At 48.2% G+C, this 21,416-nt stretch overlaps 1 protein-coding gene across 2 annotated transcripts in view; it reads right to left on the bottom strand.

The window, feature by feature from the left end:
• The window catches only part of LOC118209579 (rho GTPase-activating protein 42-like), a 75,986-nt gene that overhangs the window by 37,865 nt on the left and 16,705 nt on the right, over positions 1-21,416 (bottom strand). For both annotated transcript variants that reach the window (XM_035385020.1, XM_035385021.1), the window contains exons 2-4: positions 18,750-18,845; positions 13,852-13,913; positions 3,638-3,709 (exon numbers count right to left, since the gene is read on the bottom strand). In XM_035385020.1, coding sequence (XP_035240911.1) covers positions 3,638-3,709; positions 13,852-13,913; positions 18,750-18,845 — 230 coding nt within the window. The remainder of the gene's footprint in view (positions 1-3,637; positions 3,710-13,851; positions 13,914-18,749; positions 18,846-21,416) is intronic.

The raw sequence follows: 21,416 nt of genomic DNA, 5'->3' as shown, positions 1-21,416 counted from the left end.
TGTTTATATGACGAAGGGTTTCATTTAACGTGAAACGTGAGCGCACCGTATAAAGTCGCATCAGTAAAATAAAACCCCTTTTTTAATCACTCCGACTGCCTGTCAGTCTCATTCATATTCATATAAAACAGAGAAATACAAAAAAAAAACACAAACAGCTGTCTGTAAATGAGGCTCACCGGGCCATCTCCGCTAGATGAAGAGATCGTGTCTGACAAAGGATAAATCAGTCAGACAGAGGCTAATGAGAAATAACTAGACACAAAAGGATTACTGTAAGGACAGCGATTAACACCCCCCACACAGCTCTCGCTCGGGGGGAGGAAGATACTCGGTTTCTTAACGCTCTTAATGTTTTTGTTAATTTCGATAGTGTTTGAAAAACTAAGCACTAGGTAATTTCCAGGACCTATATTGACTGAGCAGAATGCGTGGGTGGGTGTGTGTGTGTGTGTCCGGGTGTGACTGTGAGCGTGTGTAAGTGTGTGTGTGCGTGTATGGTGTGTGTGTGTGTGTGTGCGTGTATGGTGTGTGTGCGTGTGTGTGCGTATATGTGTGTTTGTGTGTGTGCGTGTGGATGCGTGCGTGTGTGCAGGCGTGTGTGTGTGTGTGTGAGTATGTCTGTGTGTGTGTGTGTATGAGCATGTGAGTGTGTGTGTGTGTGCATGTGTGTGTGTGCGTGCGTGCGTGCATTTGTACAGAGTTACTGCCTAAAAAAGGCTTCGCTTTGGCTTGAGTGCACAACACATCAGAGAGTGACCTCGCTAGGAGCAGCTCTGCGGAGGGGGCTGCCCCAAAAAAGGCAGCCAATTAAAGAGCGCCCACCCCCCCCCCCCTGTCTGCCCGGGAGGCTGGTCTGGCCGCTGCTGCCCTGGGGAGCTGTAGCTGGAGGGGTCAGACTTGGGCAATCTGACAGGATTCCCAGAATCCCTCACTGAGTCCCGGGGGGGGGGGGGGGGGGGGCACACACGGTCTCCGGCCCAACTCAGCCTCAAGCGCAGTCATTCAGACGGCACTGCGCCACCTGGAGGAGGTTGACAGCTACTGCAGCCGGCAGTGGCGTTTCCGCAGGTTGTGTACATGAGTAATGAGTCTAATGGGCGTGCCGTTTCACCCTGGCAGCAAAGATGGCACCTAATCTGCCCCTCCTCCCCCCCACCCCCCTCCCGTGGTGGAATGAGCTCCTCAATACTCAATACAGTCAGGACGGCAGAGTCAGTGGCTGTCTTCTGAAAGCACGCCTGTTTACAGTGTGTTCTGGCTCAAATAATGTAAGAATAAACAAACAATTTTTATCGTGGATTTATGAGTCCTGTGTATGACGCATCTAACACTTCCCCCTCGAACCCATTTCTCGAACCCAAAGCTCGATATTCTCAACCTCCGTCTTGCATCTACTTTACGCCGCATGCGAATATGGATTTACTGCTGTCAGCTGCAGTATCGATGACTTGGCATCATTTTTGCTGAATGGATAGACGTAAAAGGTAAATTCGAAGGTTTTTAAAAATTTAACAGGTTTACATAGAGAAGTTAAATAGAAGTAGACAAAAATAAAATAAAATAACACCCGGCCATATTTGCCAGAGGTGCAATGAAATCTGAAGCTCAGTGCTGGCGGGAATGTTCTAGAAACTCCACATACTGACTACTGAACTTTGCAAAAAAAAAAACACAAGCAAACTACTGCAAAGTAAACCAGCCGATAGGGGCTATTCTGTAAGATGTCTGCTTTGAGATATCAGGTAGCTTTGAGCTTTCACATGTCTTCTCGAAAATAAAAAAGAAAACATTCTCGATGAACACACGCGTACATCTGAAGCGTCTACAAAGCGCCTCGCGCGCGAAGGGCGGCGTGCTCACACCTCCACCGGCGGCTGGGCTGGGCTGAGCGCCGGCGCTGGGCTGGGCTCAGAGCGGCTAGCTGCTCGAGCGCTGATTCAGCTCCTGCAATATGAATCACACGGCTTCGGCCTAATCTAAGGCTGGGAAGCGCATCACGGTACCCTACCCCCCCCCCGCCGACCTCCTGCCCCCCCCCCCCCATCGGTCACGTGCGGAGATGTGGACGCGTCTGAGAGCTGCTTTCTGGGGCGCGTTGAGGTTTTGGATCTCTGTGGGGGGGCGGGGGGGTGAGGGGGGGGGGGCTTGCGTGTACAAGGCGGAGCACCAGATCCGTGTGATCTCACCAAAGGCAGGCGGCTCGCTCGCTCGCTCGCTGCTTCTCCCCTGCTCTTCATCACTTAGCGCTCACGCTGCGACGAGCGTGCCTCTTAGCAACCGTAACCAGGCGCAGACAGTACCGCTGGCTTTGAACCCGAGCACCTGACACCGGGTCAGGACTCCCCGCTGACAGGTACAGCACAGGCACAGCGCTGAGGAGGGGTGTTCGCGCCCGCTACTTAAACGCAAGCAGGGACAAGATCGGCAGAAGCCAGCCCTGTGAAATCCTCACTCGATAAAGTCGCAGCGGTAAGACATAAACACAGAAGGCTGCCGGTCGGCTTTACAGGAGAAACCACCCAGCCAGCCCCTCTGCAGCCAGCGCAACTCCGCTAGGTGTTTTTGTTAAAATGTCTGACATTAAGAGTGCTTGGAAACTTTCCCCCTGTGATTCCACGCATCCCCACGTAGAAGGTTCAGTTAATTTCCTCTCTCTTTGTGCAGAACTAGCGGTTCCAGGTTTTTTTTTTTTATCCAGTCAACATCCATCCTCAGATCAGAGGTCCAGGTCCGCTGGCCTCGAGTCTCCTCTTCTAATTAATTAAATCCTGTTCTGTAATTACATCTTGTGCAGATTAAATTATGTCCAAGACATCCGCAGTCATCCATCTCCGGTCCGACAGCAGGTCAGACCTCGTCAAGGCGACCGGTTCAGGCTGTTTCTCATTTCGCCGACTTTTCTGCCGATCTACGGTCAGGCGCGCGGTAAATTCACCGTTATGACGGGGGCGATGTGTTTCTGGGCACGGTGGTGGCAAACGGAGAAAAAGCAGAGAAAAGCCGTCTTCATGCTCTGTTTCCATCTGAATTATAAAATGACAGTTCATCAAAAAACTAAACAAACAAACAAAACAAACAATAATCTTTTTTTCCAGCGGAGGCCGGAGCAACCGGATGGAGCTCAGTGTGTGTTTACCGTCTCTGTAAAAAGCCTTCGCGCAGGACCGCTTTAGTTAGGCTTCAGTGCATGCGCCATTACCGCCAGCGACCGGATCCGCGAGAGACCCCCCCTCCCCCCCCCACCGCCCAGCCCCAGAGAGGCCTCCCCAGAGAGCCCGTGAACGCTTTGATGCGTCCGCGGCTCCAGGAGACAAACAGGCCTTAAATATGCCTGTTTAAGATACGCAGCCTCCGCGCCGCTGGACGGCCACGCCCCGGCGCTTCCTCCGCGCGCGTCTCAGCGCGGGTTTGTTTACCCTGTCTGATTCACAGGGAGCCGGATTAAAGACACTCCAGAGGGGTCAAGGGCATTTAAGATTACGCGCATGATATACCAATTACGTGATCCCAATCCACACAATTAATCATTTCATATGTGGACACAGTGTGTTGTGATTTCGGGAAGGGGAGGGTGAACTGTTGATATTGTCTCCGCACGGGACAGTAAACCACGAGGATTCTGGGATTGACTTACTTTTGCCGCACCGAGCTGCTCTTTCCGAAACTTCTCCAGCGGCGTGATCAGGACGTCGTCAGCGTTCTGTATCTAAAAAAAAAACACAACAAAATCTGTCAAAAACACAGAACTGTGTGTGTGAGCGCCGAACTGCTGGAACGAAACTGTTTTGACTGAAAAAGGAGAACCAGTTCTTCGGGAGGTTCTAGGACTGCGGCCAACAAATAAATCAACTTAATTTACTGACATCCCCATTGCTCACTCCAGCCAGGCATAGCTTCAGGGCAGAAAAAAAGAAGGAGGAATGAACACAGCGAGACGTCATGCAAAAACACCATTACCCATAATTCCTAAAACAATGGAGACAAATGACCCGAAGTGGCTGCGTGCGAGACACAGTGCCTGCCCAAGGAAAGAGAGATGGTTCACACCTGCACGAACGCCAGTGATTTGCGGTTATAGGCTACGGATGCATTTAAACGCTGCTTTCTGTCACCATACCTGCGCAGGGTTCTCAGAGTATGTCTCCGCTCGGCTCGCTGAGGGTCTCGCTCAACAGCGCTCGCTGGATGCTGACAGTCTCCATTCCACGCGCGGATAGATCAGAGGAGATACACGAGCCGATCGCTCAGGATCTTTGCGCCGTGAACTTATTAATTCTCCCGCTAGGCTTCTCTCTGCGCGGCTGGGAGATTGACGGCCCTGGAGGTAGGGAGTGGCAAAGCACCTTGTTTTTGATTTAGGGTGTTGTTCTGTGCCTTCGGTGCTGGTGATAAACTAGAGGCTGAGGGTCTGTAATACACCCGTAATGCTGGCCTTAATTCTGGAGCCGGGGCGTCCCCGATAGCATTGCGTTCAGTCCATCGCTCACGCCATCGCTCTCTCAAGCGCTTCCCGCTACGCACGCGATTGGTCCACACCGATGAGTCACAGCCAGGCTCCGTGTTCAGGCATGAAACGCGATGTCTGACCTTAAACAGTTTATGAGCTCAAGTGTTTAAAAAACACAGTCGCCCAAACAAGCCCAAACTGCATTTCCTAAAAAACCAGTTTGGGATTTAAGTAAGTATTATGCAACATGCACGAAAAAAAACAGTGTGTGTCAGTCAACAGGTTGACTACTGTGATTCAGATATATTGTAGATCTCAAGCAGAAGTAACCCTTAAAATATCTTGAGACTTGACAGCAAAATTTAGTTTGACAGAAAGCAGCTTTTAAACATGTAAATGACTCCAGAGATCTCAATGGCCTATCCATCCATCCATTATGTACCCACTTATCCTGGGCAGGGTCGTGGGGGTGCTGGAGCATGCAGCATCCCAGCATGCATTGGGCGAGAGGCAGGAATACACCCTGGATAGGCCGCCAACCTATCGCAGGGCACACACACTAGTCACTTACAAACTCATACCTATGGGCAATTTAGAGACTCTGGTTAGCCTAGCCTGCATGTCTTTGGACTGTGGGAGGAAACCGGAGTACCCGGAGGAAACCCACGCGGACACGGGGAGAACATGCAAACTCCGCACAGAAGGGCCCAGGACCTTCTTGCTGTGAAGCGACAGTGCTACCCACTGCACCATCGTGTCGCCCTCTCAATGGTCTAGTAATAGCACTTCTTCTGATGCATGCACAATGTAGGTTTTTAGTATTAAAGTACATTTTTACACATTTAGTTGTCCTTTGTGAGTTTTCTCATGGCTTAAGCTCAACAGGCCTAAGCTTGGACTCAGAGCTTCCAAAGTAGTGCCCGGAGAAAATAGTCTTCCTGAGTGAAGCCAGAAGAGATCAATTAGTGAAACTCGGGGGTGAGATTCCTTACTGATGGGAAAATAACCAGAACCAGAGCTAGAAACCCAGAGCATTACCACGTGGTGTCACGTTCTGAACCTGAACATCCATAGAAATCTACAGTCATTTCCTCTAGCTGGGTGGGTCAGGGTTTGGAGTTCAAACAGACCCACACCATGGATTCCAAACTCTCGTTTCACATCACTATAAAAATACACTGAAAAAACCAGTATATCTCAGTAAGGTCAAACAAAACGATTCGCTCCTTCTGTGTAAAACAAAACAAAACAAACAAGGCGTTTAAACAAACTGTCAGACATCTGTTACAATTAGGTAAAGATTTAAAAATATAAATAGAGAGATTACGTTGCACTGTGGGGTCTTTAACGCTGTTTCTGAAACAGTCATCTGTCTGATGAAAACAAGGCAGTTTGAAAAGTCTGTTGGTCTGGTTCTCATATACCAGATGCACCGTATGGCATATGACTGTGATTATAAAACAGGTTGTTTTCGAACCAGGATGCTGATTGGCTGAGCTAGCGTTCTACACAGGGCTGTGAATTCGTTACATTGACAATTATTCAAACGGCCTGTTTGCAAACAGTATGACTCTGCGCACGAACCGTTACATACGAAATAATATTACAAAATAAATAATGTCGTGTCATAAATTAGTTGTTTCTCTATGTTTTATAACAGTTTTATAAAAGCGATACGGCACTTCGTCGTGAATACAGTCACAGCTACAGGGAGTTGCTAGCCCTCCGCTTCGAGAGTTGAGACTCGAGACTCCCATATAGACCGTACAGACGATACAGCCTGGCCTCTCGCACCAATACAGCACGGCCCCTCGCACCGATACAGCCTGGCCTCTCGCACCGATACAGCCTGGCCTCTCGCACCGATACAGCCTGGCCTCTCGCACCGATACAGCCTGGCCTCTCGAACCGATACAGCCTGGCCTCTCGCACCGATACAGCCTGGCCTCTCGCCCTGATACAGCCTGGCCTCTCGCACCGATACAGCCTGGGCCTCTCGCACCGATACAGCCTGGCCTCTCGCACCGATACAGCCTGGCCTCTCGCACCGATACAGCCTGGCCTCTCGCACCGATACAGCCTGGCCTCTCGCACCGATACAGCCTGGCCTCTCGCACCGATATAGCCTGGCCCCTCGCACCAATACAGCACGGCCCCTCGTGCCGTACCGCTAAAATGTTAAACTGCCGTTAGCCGGATCAAAGCCTGCGAGTGTTGCCAGCTCTAATCGGGGAAAAGGGAATAAAACGAGTGGAGAGCGGAAAGCTGTTGGCAGTTGGGTGGCACTGAAGCGAATGGGAAAGAGACTCGCAGTTCTAACATTGGTTCGGCTCCCAGCAGGGACCCCACCGCTACACCCTCGAGGACAGTACTTAACCCAAATTGTTGAACAAACCGTAGAAAATGAAATAAAATAAATGCCATGTGACAACATTTTTTTTTCCCAAGCAACTTGGCAGAAGAAAAGGACAGATAATTAGCAAACTAGGCCTGCAGTTTCATTTCCTGCGAACAGTGAGTCAAGTTCTCTCAATCATAGAATTTTACGATCACATCTTCCATCCATCCATCCATTATCTATACCCGCTTATCCTAAGCAGGTTCGTGGGGGGTGCTGGAGCCTATCCCAGCATGCATTGGGCGAGAGGCAGGAATACACTCTGGACAGACCACCAATCTATCGCAGGGCACACAACCCACTGCCTATGGGCAATTTATAGTCTCCAATTAGCCTAACCTGCATATCTTTGGACTGTGGGAGGAAACCAGAGTACCTGGAGGAAACTGATGATATCTTCAATGATGTAAAATTTCAGTAAAACCCATAGTGTCAGATTTCACTTGACAATACTGACAGATATGCAGTGTCATGTCACTATATCACTGTGTCTACTCACTATTTTGGGACAATCTGCCATTGTTCAAATATGTTTCAGTCTAAATATCAATCTGCTGTTATGACAGGCGTTCACATGAATGACTGACAGCTGCATCAATAAAACAGATTCTAATGTATAATGAAATAATGATTATGCTGTAATTAGTAGCATTCTATCATTTGTTAGATAAAAAAATCGAACAAAAACAGAACAAAGTTCCTTTCATATCTCCCTACTCACGTAATCACTGGCTTGGTCTCATCTGAGCATTTCGGAAAAATAAGTTCCACATGCCTCGTCAAACCCCATACATCTCCTGCCCAAAATCACCACAGGCTGTAAACTTCTGTGTGTAGATTCTGCATGCGTAACTCTTCCAGAATGGAATGAGACTGAAATAGCTACGTGAGTAAGATCTATCCAGCTATCTATCCAGATCTATCAAACCAGTTTAGTGCTTCTAATGGGCCAGTGCTGGGAGAAAGCTCATTTAAAACAGGAAAGGCCTCTGAAAATATACCAGACCGCCTTTGGCTATTTTAACACAGCAGACACTGCACGGCTAGGCCTAATTGGAGCCAGCAACAGCTTCCAGTTTTTTGCTAATTTTTATGAGGGTTTGGAAAGGAAACCCAGATGAAGTTGTGTGTGCTGACAAGCATGGAAAGCCAGTGAAGCCAGGAGCTGCTATTTCTCACACTGCTGTCTACAAATTGAGCTTGCATGCATACACACACACACACACACACACACACACACACGCACATGCAGACGCATGAAAACACACACGCACACATGCACGCACACACATTCATACACACACATACACGCACACACACACATGCATGTGTGCATGCACACACACATATGCAGACATACGCAGACACACACACGTTGCGTGCATGCACACACACATATGCAGACATACGCAGACACACACAAACACACACACATATGCAGACATATGCAGAAACGCACACACACACACACACACACACACACACACAGAAAGATACTCAATGTGTAGTTTATGAGGCAATCATTGCCATGGCGGATTGACAGGTGGGGGGTCGTTGTTGTGTGCAGATACAGAATCACCCCAGAGGTCTGGAGCATTTCCATCCCTGCGAGATGCTGGAGCCAAATGTGCATCGGCACATCAACACTGGCACTGTCGATACCAGACTGCGGGCCCCATCCATACACTGGAAAACTGCCTTAACACAGGATAAGCCACTCAGCAGCTCCCCCTCCCCCCCTCCCCGAGAGCACAGTTTAAAACTGTTTAATGGTCGTTAATGGGGGGGTTCAGAGTGAATCACAGCATAGCACAAACACAGATTCAATAGGCAACCCAGATACTCAGCTCCTTATTTTTTAACACAGAAAGTTCTGTCTCACTTTTGTCGAAGACCACACATTTCCGCTGTGAAAGTTCATTAAGACGCATAACCAAGGAACTCCTGTAACCAATCTGAACCCCTCTGTAGTAACAAAAAGGGAGGGGAGAAGCATCTGGGTGTCTGGTAAATCTATAAAATCTGTGGCAGTAATTGCCAGAGCCAGATCCTTTCTGGGTCTTTCTCCAGTGGAGAGGGAACAGGGAGAGACAGCCCTCCATTGCAAATTTCACATTGAGCAGACCCACACGTCACAGTGCACAACAAAAACGGGTACGAAGCCAATCCCACAGGCCGGGGGGGGGGGGGGAGGGAGGGCAGAGAGGTAATTTACAGAGGAGGGGGGGGGCAGGACAATCACACCTGGGCCAATCACTGCACTGTGTTTTTTAAAGGGCACTGGGGGGGGGTGGTGATGTTAATTAGACTAAATAAACACGGCTAAACGAGACATCAATCATCTTTAGGGGAGTCGGCCTGACAGCGTCTGGTGTGCGAGGAGACCGTTCAGAACGCAGAGGGCCGTTACATCACGGTCGGCATGGCGATGGATCTTTCACTCAGATCGCTCGCCGGTGTCTCTTTAGCGTGGCTCTGGTAACCTTGGGAACAAGCCCCTCCCTCCTCCGCTTTCCGTCAACCCCGAACCTGGCACAGAGGGCACCAACAAACTGGGGCTGGGGGAGAAATCAAACGTTCACGTGCCAACCCCCCCTCACCGCCCCCCCCCCCCCCCCTTCACTTCCAGCATCACTCTCACTCAGCCTGGCTGGAACATGATTAAGACAGGGCTGCCCAACCCTGTTCCTGGCAATCTACCATCCTGCAGCTTTTCACTCCAACCCTAACGAAGCCACACCTCATTCAACAGCTAGAGATATCGTTGAGCTGCTAATTAGCAGAATCAGGTGTGCCAAATTAGCGTTGAAATGAAAACCTGGAGGACGGTAGATCTGGGCTGGGAACAGGGTTGGCCAGCCCTGCTTTAGAAGTGCCTCACGCTTCACGTTCACTCTAATGCACCATGACCAGACTATTACCTCATATCACAGTACATCTTGTAGTCATTTCCTTTTTTTTTTACAAAAAAAAAATGTTTTATTGCTGGACTTGGACAAAAGGCTGCGGTGAGCTCTTCATAACCACGGGGGGTGACCCCCCCCCCCACCTCTCCCATCCATACCTTTTCTGAAATGCCAGAGAAGTGACACGCACAAGCTTGAAGCACACAGAACCCCCTCTCTGAGCACACACCAGGACGCGTGAAATATCGGACTAGGGGGCGGCATCACGCAGCAGGATTACTGAGTTAGCCGGATAACTGCGACCGAATAAAACCTGGAACCCTCCCAAATATGGAACGTGGACTGAGGTAAAAAGAGCTGTTCCGGGTTTCACTCAGTGCAGTTATCCAGCAAACTCAGTGACCCAGCTTCATGATACTGGCCCTTGCTCTGTGAATATACACCATCTCTGAGCAGACACTAGAACATGTGTAATATCAGTCCTGTTCTGTTGCTACACACCATCTCTGAGCAGACACTAGAACATGTGTAATATCAGTCCTGTTCTGTTGCTACACACCATCTCTGATCAGACACTAGGAGATGTGTAATATCAGTCCTGTTCTGTTGCTACACACCATCTCTGATCAGACACTAGGAGATGTGTAATATCAGTCCTGTTCTGTTGCTACACACCATCTCTGATCAGACACTAGGAGATGTGTAATATCAGTCCTGTTCTGTTGCTACACACCATCTCTGAGCAGACACTAGGACATGTGTAATATCAGTCCTGTTCTGTTGCTACACACCATCTCTGAGCAGACACTAGGAGATGTGTAATATCAGTCCTGTGTTGGCCAGTACTGGCATCCTGCCTCTCCAGGACTGGCATCCTGCCAAACCACAGACAATAAAACATTTCAGAGCCGTCGATGGCAGAATTCTTTCCCCCTACCCCGGCGAGGCAGTGGAAGGTTCTGGAAACGGGGGCAGTGCATCATACACTGCACTGTCAGTTAATAAACCACCACATCAGTATGGGGCCCTAATTCAACACATACAGAATTCCATTAGGTGGAGGTTGATGTAGTGCTAGCCTGAGTGAGGGTGTGGGTGTGTAGGTGTGTGTGTGTGTGTTTGCACGCGTGTATGTGTGCGTGTTAGTGTGTGTGTGTGTTAGTGTGTGTGTGTGCGTGCGTGTAAGCCTGTGTGTGTGTGTGTATGTGTGAGTATGTGTGTATGTGTGCGTGAGTGCGCGTGTGTGTATGTGTCTGTGTGTGCGTGCGTGCGTGTGTATGTGTCTGTGTGTGTATGTGTCGGAGAGAGAAAGAGAGTGCGTGTGGGTGTGTGTGTGTGTGTGAGAGAGAGAGAAGTGCATGTGTATGCGCGAGAGTGCACGTGCACGTTGCTGTTTGTCTTCGGCCTTTAAAATTAAGTCCAGATGCAGAAAGCAGGGATGAGGTTGGGGGGTTGGGGAGGGAGGGGGGAGGGGGGGGTTTGGGGTCAGATCCGGCTTGTTTGTCACTCCCATTACAGGAAGTGCGGACTCTGTGAAGAGTCCACCTCACCCCTGCAGGAGAAACCTGTAGTCATACCAACACCTGCCCCTCACCTTCCTGCAGTTTTCGTTTTTTTGACCCGAGGTTAACTGCCACTGACTTTTAATAATTTCGTAATCTCTCTTATGCAGGTCACACAATCATTACACATTGTTCTCGTTGCGACACTTCCACAAATTGTGTTCCCAGAAGATGAGGCAGGCTCTCATCATCTCATTGAGAAGAAAAAAAGAAAAAAATAGAATAGATTGAGTAAAACATTTTAAATTTCCTTAACACTGTTATTATGATTTTACTCACACTGACATTAAGGCCCCAAAGTCATTAATAAAAGACAAGACATTAAAATTTCAGACTTTGCTCACATGTAAGAAATGATTAGGCCAGGCACTCTGAAACCTACTCTTTGGTGTTTTTTTCTCCCCCTCCATGATATCCAGTAATGAACAAGAAGGAGCTCTGTAATCTGAGAGACCGCTGGCCTGCTTTACGAGGGACAATATTTAGCCTGTTCCTTCCTTGCAGACTCATTTTCCCCCTGCTCCCAAATTTACAGCCCTCGCAAATGGGGAGGGGGGGGTGTCTACATGACCTCCCCACACCCCCCTCTCCACCCCCGAAAACAGAGAGCACACTCTGATGGCCTGACCTCCCTCCTCCTCTTCCTTTCATCCCCCTTCCTCTATTCTCTCCTTCCCTCCTTCCAGTCGTTTCCAATAATAAAAAAAGGGGAGGGGGGCGAGTTGCCACGGATACATCACAGCGACAGCCGAGGCTGGAATGAAAGCGATGTCGGCCAGGGCATCTGTGCTTAGGCACCGCGCGCGTCGCTTAAATCATTTCCAGAGTTCTCTGACCCCCTCCGCCCCCCCCCCCCCCCCCACCTCCAACTTCTGATTTATACCGTCTTCTCCTGGACACCATCCAGCATTGACTCGGGGGGGAACGGCAGACACACGGGTCCTCAAAATGGGACATCGGTGCGGCGCAAACACCGGTTTCGACCGGTTCCCCGTGCTCCTACTCGCGCCTCCGCGTACCCTGCCTCTCTGCCCCAACGCCGTCGCGAAAATGTCACGCTAGCAAAGTTAGCGATAGCGGCACCAGTGTGGGTGTACCTCTCCCCAGCTACCTTACATTCCGGAGCTTATTGTTCTGTAACACAACCTTGGGCCTTGTGGCTTTCTTCAGGGACAAATGTCACCGGTTGCCTAGAAACAGGAAGCGAGGAATCGTCATGAGCCCGTTTCGAAGGAATGTGGATCTGAGCGACGTCGAGGTCAGGCCCAATGTCGGTTCAAACTGAGCTAATGTAGACGAGAGGGGCTTCTGCCCGGCCACTCTCCAACGGCTGAGAACTTCCCTGTGCCCTAAAGGGAACTGCACCCAAACAGGGCTGGCCCAACCGCTTATCGCCACGCTAAATTCGTTAGTTTTCAGCCCATGCAAAAAAAAATAAAAAAATTTAAAAGATAGAAAATGGAGAAATGTGCTCGGTGTGGGAATGCTGGCAGTGCTACAGGCTCCAGCGCTTTTCTCAGAAAGGCTCGAACTCTCGAGCCCTGAAATTTCTGCCATACATGGAGAGTAAGCTGGAGCTGGTGTGCTTCGGCTGGAGGAATGCTAGAGGAACGTTACTCTGCTGAAAAATGTCCTCAACTGCAAAAAAAAAAAAACTAAGTGAAAAAAAAAAAGTCACCAGGCTTCTAAGAAGAGAGAAACCAGGGATAAACGTGTCACCTCCAACGGCTTATTGTTCTTTCCTTTTCTCTTAATATGGGCTGCTCGTTGTTTTGAATAACTGCGTTCAGCTTGTCAAAACCTGGCTAAACGTGCTGGGAAAGGCACAACCGACCACAGAAGCTTTTACATTAACCTGCAATCAGCTCTGCTGTTGGTAAGCATGGCGGAGGCGGGGCCTGTGCTGTCAGTCAGCCTGTACCCTTTTCTGATTGGTCAGATGGTGTGATGATGAGATGAACGGGGGCCTGGTCTCCTGTGTTACAAGTACAGGCCTGGCCTCAAAGCCTAGTCTTATAAACTACAAACACACATAATCCTTAACCTATACAACCTAAAGAAACTACAAACACACATACTCATTAACCTATACAACCTAAATAAACTACAAACACACATAATCCTTAACCTATACAACCTAAAGAAACTACAAACACACATACTCATTAACCTATACAACCTAAATAAACTACAAACACACACAATCCTTAACCTATACATCCTAAATAAACTACAAACACACATACTCATTAACCTATACAACCTAAATAAACTACAAACACACATAATCCTTAACCTAAACAACCTAAATAAACTACAAACACACATACTCATTAACCTATACAACCTAAAGAAACTACAAACACACAATAAAAAATAAAAACATGCTCTGCTCCCAGTCTGTACTGAGGCACAGACACTGGTCTGTATGCCACACTACCAGCAGTTTCATCAGCGCAAGTGTGTCTGTAAGCGTGCTGCGCTGAGCATGAGTATCTCATTAATAAAATATCAACTACAACAAAAAGGCCTTACCAGTCGCCTTCTCTCTTCTTCCACTGTACTTAACAGCTGAGAGAACTCCTTGAAAGACTGAGCTGTAAGAAGAAAAGAAAGAAAAATGAATTATTACTCAAACATTTCCTTCAAAGACAGTCCAGGCAGGTCAAACGGGTCCTCACTTATGCATGAGAGGAAACATGTCCACGTAGATATTACAGAGGATGGTGTGAACGGAACGATAAGGTTCACGATATTATGCTTTTAATACTTTCGCCGTCAATCAATCAATCAATCAATCAATCACTTTTAATGACCACACAACCGAGGTCTGTGGAATTTGCTTTCAGTACAGCATGGTGGGTAGCTCAATACAACGGTGTCAGTAACATCAAACATAGACAGATATCAACATTACATTAAGCACAATGACTAGCGCACAGACAATAGTGAAAAAATAGTAATGAAAGTGGATGACTCAAAGCAAGAAAGTGTAGTACTTCTGTGTAAAATTACAGCGCAGAGACATATTTTCTGAAAATGAACACTCAAACTACTATAGAGAGACAACCAATGCCCTGCACCGCATTACTTGTGAATTGGATCAGACGTTTCCAACCTCGCCGTTAATATCAAGGCCTGCTGCAGTCAGAAGTTTCAGTGAAGCCACTGAAAATGACTTCAGTGTAGAAGAATGTTAACAACTTAGATACACATCTGAAAAAAACAAGCAAAAAAAAAACACAACAGCCATTACGGCCGTAATGATGTCTGGAGATTCAGCCTTCCCGTCCGTGTCACCTGATCAGTGGCCGCACGGCTTTGCAATCTCCAAGTTCCGCTCGGTGTTTACTGCTCTCGCTGGAGACTGCTAACCTTTCGTTCCGAGAAGTCTTAATGAACCAGGCAGGCACTCAGAAATGTCACACCTCTGTCGTTCAGGGTTTAGTTTAAAAATAAAAAAAGGCTCTGCACACAAGCTACATTTGTTGCATAACTGATAAACAGGCATTCATTTATTTATTTATTGCAGGGGAGAAATTTATTGCGTTTTTTGCATGGCATTTTTTTTGGAGAAATAGCCATCGACCGACCATGTGATTTTCTTCCTGCTACACAGTTGTGCTTCACGGTTTAGCTTCCGTCTCATCGCCTGTAGGTGTCCACCGCTGTTTAAGAATTCCCCCCTTTTTTTCAATCTGGAGGCCAGATCCCAAAGATCGCTTGCCTTGCGCATTTCTGCTGATGCGCGGTAACGAAATTTTTTGAACAGGTGAACGTTTGACCCGGGAGCCGTGTAAGAGGTTCAGCAGAAGCACCCCCACGAGGACAACTAGTGCCCACAAGTGACAGCACCTCCAGTTCTCCCACTGCTAGGTCACATGATAGACAATCGCAGTACGGAATGTCCACGCTGACACATGGGGAGTGTTTCCGCGTCAACTTGGGCGCACGAGAGACAAAACGCTCGGTGCGTAAACGCGCATCTGGTTGGCTTATGGGATCTGTGGCACCTCTAAGCTGGATCAGACGGGCAACCCGTCTCCGCACACAGTCCACAGCCAGGGGTCCGAGAGGACGGAGGCCCCGCGGCCTTCTATAAATAACCATCCGAAAAACCGCAACTTCTTCCTGTTTCAGTCGCCCTGACCTCTGACCTCCCCGGGGCGGCGGCCCCCCACTCAACCGGGCCGGGTCTCCTTTTTTCGAGAGCGGCTGTTATCGGCTGTCAGGCCCGTCGGGGGCATCTTCTGGTTAAACTGCCCGCCGACCGACTCGCCGCATTTGAGCCAATCAGAGAGTCAGGATTCTGTGCCAGAGGACAGGCCGCAAGTGAGCGCTCACCAAGAGGAGAAAACTGCTACCAACAGAACAGGAACTCAGAACAGCAAGGCTAAAGACCAGTCAGTTGCTGAAAAGGTTGTTAGGAGGACTGAATTATACTCGACAGACGGGAAAAATAAGTCGCAGCTATACAGACGTAGCGTTGAAGGACAGCACCTCTGTGAATTTTATTGTTCGTAACAGAGTTACATTCAACCGCGGTGGCGTCATGGAAACACAAACGCCTTCTCTGTTTTTTTTTTTAATCTGCTTTCACTGCCATGGGTGTTGTATTGGAGCTGTGCAAAACGTTAATTTTTCAGAATTATAAGAACAGCAGATACTTTATTTGTTTTATTTTATGTACAATAAGTAAACAGAAATTGTTAGTAATGACCTTCGGGACCAGATATCACTCTGTTCAGACTCACTACCACATCCACACTCGTTGCCTATGGCCATCTATGAAAAATGGTTTTACACCAATAACTATGGAATTCCTGCAAAAAGACAGGAATCACACTGGCGGCCATCTTACCAGGGCATACTGGCTGTAGCCATTAGCATTCTCTGCAAAGCTCTGCTACACACTGAAACTAACTGCTAAACTTCCCCTCAATTTGAAATACTGCTTCAGTGTTTGTTTGCAACATGACTGTGTGTGCAATGTGCATATATATATATATATATATATATACACACACATACATGTGATTATTCCTTTCCAGTATTTGTAGCTTGTGTCATAAACATTATTTAAATCACCAATATTAAAAGTGTGAAATTGTCTTTTTTTAAAATTTATGTTAGCTGGAGGCTATGTTTAAAAAAAAGTAAATAATCCCCATATATTTATTTCTGACTCGTTTCATGTGAAATCTATCCTTAAGCCATTTCCACAGGATCCGTCGTATTTCAGCAGTAATGACTGCAGCAGTGGTCACATTTATGAGGCGAGACGTTGAAAAATATGGCACCAGAGCAGATATCTCGCTGACCTATTCCTCATTCGGAGATTTCAAAAAAAAAGTACCTTGGCATTTTGGACTTCTGCACCACTGAAAGTGAAATGGATCCACGCAAGAGTGACCTTAACAAAGACTCTCGAACTTTTTCATCATCCTTTTCTTCTTTTGGTGGGTGGATTGGGTTGGTGGGTGGGGGGTGTGGGGGGGTGGAGGGGCAATTAATATTTTCTATTGCCGTATCAATCTGGCTTTCGCATTGATTTCTGGGTAGCTGCCGTGGGTCTGTGAATGTCACCGAGGGAAGCAGCGCTGAGATCGATACGGGGTCAGGTGACCTCTCTCCGGGAGCGGGCGCGATGGCGGTGCATTCGGTGGATGAGTCGGGGGCATCAAAGCAGATCGCCTCATCGCCTCGTCGCCACATCAAGGCGTCCCGCGCGCTCGCAGTCCCGCTCGGAGTCCCGCCAGGGCTCGGCGGAGCCGGTCAGAGCGCGCGGGGGGGGGGGTCTCGGCGACGACCCCGATTGATTTCAGAACGCAATTACATTTTTCTGCGCCAGAAGAAAAGTAGCGCTGCCCTTTTTCGAGTCGGTGGTACGAGAGATCACAGAGGCTAGGCCGTTCACCTGGCAAACTTTTTCAGACGGAGCAGCCACTTTTCAGGGGCCTGTCCCCCCCCACCCCTTCTCCGCCCCCCGCCCCCCACCCCCCACGCCCCGGGAGGAAAAGAGGGAAAGCTGTGCGTCGGGTCAAAGCGCAGGTTGCGGTGTAATCACAGAGACGTTTGCTCAGACCGAAACTGCGTAAGCCTCCGTCCGTCTCCGTCCAATCACAGAAGCAGAGAGGAAGCAAGACGCTCTACCGTTATCGCCAAGATGCTCAAAACCCTCGATTACGGATGTTAGAAATGATGACAAAAAGCCAACTCAAATTAACTCAAAGCCTGTCTAACTCAAATTAGAGCATGCTCAGTCACACTGAGAGAAGACGGCTTCCCCCCCCCCCCCCCCAAGCACATGGAGACAATAAGACTTCTTTATAACGTGTCGATGCCTGCAGTTTGAGGAATGAAAGCCAACCATTTTAGCTTCAGACCAGGATGATCAGAATAAGAAAAGCATAGACGGCAACAACGTGCAAGCAACAGCTGGCATTATCACACTCATTTCCTGTGGCTCGGAACATTTCTGCGGCAGGTTGCACACAAAGAGAAAAGGAGAAGGAAGACAACTGATAAACAAGAGATGGGGAAAGGCCAGAGAAACTTATCGCTAATTTAAGAGAAGAGGAGGTTTTTTTTTTTTCTTCAAAATTCTAAGTCACTGTTCTAGAACTTTCAATTTACCAGCAGTGATTGTGACATCAGCATTAAAATGTTCAGTTAGGAAAATTCTAAATACATATTTGTGATCTTACACCTTAATAGGGCTAAATGACTTCACACATGCTGTAACCCCCCCCCCCCCACATACACTTCCACCACCCACCCCCACCCTAAACAGAAAATGCCCAACACTCAGCTGCGGTGACCTTTGACCTTAAACTGCGTCTGTACAGCTTGATGTTTTTATCCCAATGGGGAAAATGCTGTTTTTTTGTTCACTCTGTTATTTTTTTTTTAAAGAAAAACATCATTAAAGTAAAGGGCCTCATAATGTTAAACAGCCTTGATTAAACAATGACTAAAAGCCCCCTGATTAAACAATGACTAAACTCCCTGAGAATGGCGTGGGGATCAAGGCCTTGGAAACAGGACTGGGTTTTGTTGAAGAAGTGGCGCTGGCTGCCTGTGTCTGACCATCGACCCGGCGGTCCTGGAACCCGCACAGGCAATCACTCGGGACAGCCTTTCGTCTGAGAGAGCACCGGTGTAATCCATATTTACCCTGGTGTCACAGGCCACCGCGCTCTACAACGGACAACGGGGCCCACAACGTCCCCTGGGACCTCTTACCCAAATACCAAGGAAAAGGTTGTAATTTAGACCGTGACCCGGGGGGCGGGCTGGGGTTGGGAATGGGGGAATGGCGGGGGGGGGGGGGGGGGAGCGTCCTGAGGAAGGTTCCGGAATGAACCCGCGCGGGGCGCTCACCGATGCTGGGGCTGGGAATGGGGGAATGGGGGGGGGGGCGGGGCGCTCACCGATGCTGATCTCGTCGTCCGTCTCGGCGTCTCCGATGCACTCGAACTGGAACTCCTGCAGCGACTGGGAGAACTTCAGCACGGCCACCGACAGACCTGCGGAGAGACGGGAGGGAGGGGAGGGAGGGGAGAGACGGGAGGGACGGGAGGGAAGGGAGAGGGAGGGGAGGGAGGGGAGGGACGGGAGAGGGAGGGGAGAGGGTTAACGAGCGTTAACGATGGCCTTCCCGCCTCCGGTCGAAACGAAGACGAGGCGACGGGACCTCCTTCTTTTTCCCGTTACCGGCTTTCTGGGCCGCGTTCCGTTTTCAGGAGGTCTGCCGCTATGAGCGCTCTGCTCTGCGTGTGAATACCAGCAACACAGAGAAATGAACGAATCCTCACATTTACGCCACATTAGGATGGGAGTCCAGCATGGGGGTCAGGGAGCTGCTTTTGTGATGCAGTAACTTTGGTTCTTGGGTTAGGTACTGCAGGTGTGTGCTCTGTAAGTCTGATTCTCAGGTTAGGTACTGCTGGTGTGTAGTCTGTAAATTTGGTCCTCGAGATTAGGTACTGCAGGTGTGTAGTCTGTAAATTTGGTCCTCGAGATTAGGTACTGCAGGTGTGTAGTCTGTAAATTTGGTCCTCGAAATTAGGTACTGCAGGTGTGTAGTCTGTAAATTTCATTCTCAGGTTAGGCACTGCTGGTGTGCACTCTTGTGCTAGGTACTTAATATGAACTGCTTCTGTAAATATCCAGCTGCATCAAACGGATTGTATGCAACAAAAAAAAAGTAATTTGTGCAAATTGCTGTAGATAGGAGTATCTGCCAAATGCCTTAAATGTAAGAATGCATTGTGCCAAATAGGGTTTAGGGAGATCTTCCTTTTGCGTGATTCTTTCGGTGAAACGGCATTTCATTTTCAGACGAGTCTTTCTGAAAAGCATCGTTCTGAGGCCTTTGCAGCCGTATTTGATTACCGCTCATCGATAGGGACTCGAATAGAACTGATTATTTTCAGCGTAAACTGCATGGGAATGACACAGAGAACTCAGAGAAGTGGGAGAGACGAGTGCTCTACTGGGGAAAGCACTAGTACCCCAGAGACCAGGACGCAATCTGTTGCTCTGTGGGCCTTAAGGATGATTGGAGATCTGAACTGTGTGCTTTCATTGGCTGTGACTGCACATGCTCCAATCTGATTGGCCACGGAGCCGATGAGTTGTCACTGTATGAAGTCACAAGACATTCCTGAGGGTTGATTTTTTTTCCCCCCTGGTCTTTGTGGCTCTATTTTAACTTTGCTTCTGAATTTTGCGTTTGGTGGTGGTGTTGTGTAATGGTTAGGGAACTGGGACTGTGATTCAAGTTGTGTGTTCAGTTCCCAGCCGTGGCACTGCCATCGTAATGTATTTAAATATTGTTTAAAGCGCTTTCTCCTTGCCCAGTCATCCTTGTTGACTGTTGTTGTTGATGCTCTAAATGTAGAGATCAAGATTTGTATATTTGTTGTATATTTAGTTATTTTAATAGTCCAGTCTCGGACCCCAGCTATTGCTGGCTTAATGGGTAATCCTTGCACTCAATACTCTACAGATTGTTTCTCATTTTAGCATCTCACTTTTTACAATAGCTATTTCGTAATTTTTATATGATGAGTGCAAATAAATAAATCTAATGTAAATCGTACTCCAGAACGGCACTTAAGCCAAACTGCTTATGTAAAAATTCAGCCTCATAAACGCACTGTGTGTAAAAATTCAGCCTCATAAACGCACTGTGTGCTGTGTCAAAATTCAGCAGCATAAATGCACTGTGTGAAAAAATCCAGCCGCATAAATGCACTGTGTGTAAAAGATCAGCCTGTGTGAAGTTTGACTGGAGAAGTGTCTGCTACACGCTGAAATGCAAAACAGTGTTTATTAACAGAGTGATGGGGTGCTATCTCAAAAATCAAAACAAAAAGAACTTAACACCAAATGACGGATGAATGGCATTGTTAAAGTCACAGCGAGAGAGAGCAAAGCACACACACTCTGTTTGATCAAACCACTTTCAGTCAAGCGCACGACTGGCTTTGTGCAGTTATGAATGCGTTCTCTAGTGCTAGGCGCTTATCACATTGTTTAATGGTGCCACTGAGCAAACACACGAGCTTGTCTAGCACAAAACCATCCCCCCGCGGTAAGTTATTAAAAACCCACCAGCGCCCCTCTTCCCGGAGAGCCTGTGGTAGGCGACTGGCATGCGGAAGCAGATCTTGCCGACACCAGGATTACATTTTTAAAAAATACACAAGGTGCAAAGAGGGAAACAGAGATCCCATAAAACGACCAGATGACCACCGCAGAAGCACGCCCAGGGTCGTCAGATTAACCTCGCTGAGGTTAAGTCAACATACGGAGGTTCCAGGTTGGTCAGGCATACCCCCCTGAGAAACAAGGGGAAATTATTGTACACACGAGGCTCACATTCAATTCTGCGCTTCTGTGTGTGGGCTAAAAGGGTTTCGAAGGAGTCTTGTTGCCATGGTACTTGAGCGCTCAGCTGAATCAAAATGCCTTGCGCTTATTTAGAAGATAACGGGATCGAGATATTTAAAAACGCAGGGAGGTGATTCAGGAATTAATTTAGAAAGAGCTGAGAATGAGTAGTTTACATTTTATTTCCTGAATTTGGAGCC

The sequence above is a fragment of the Anguilla anguilla genome, chromosome 12, assembly GCF_013347855.1.
Source record: "Anguilla anguilla isolate fAngAng1 chromosome 12, fAngAng1.pri, whole genome shotgun sequence".
Lineage (NCBI taxonomy): Eukaryota > Metazoa > Chordata > Actinopteri > Anguilliformes > Anguillidae > Anguilla > Anguilla anguilla.
The sequence above is the reverse complement of the archived record's forward strand: the minus strand, read 5'-3'. Positions and strand labels throughout refer to the sequence as shown.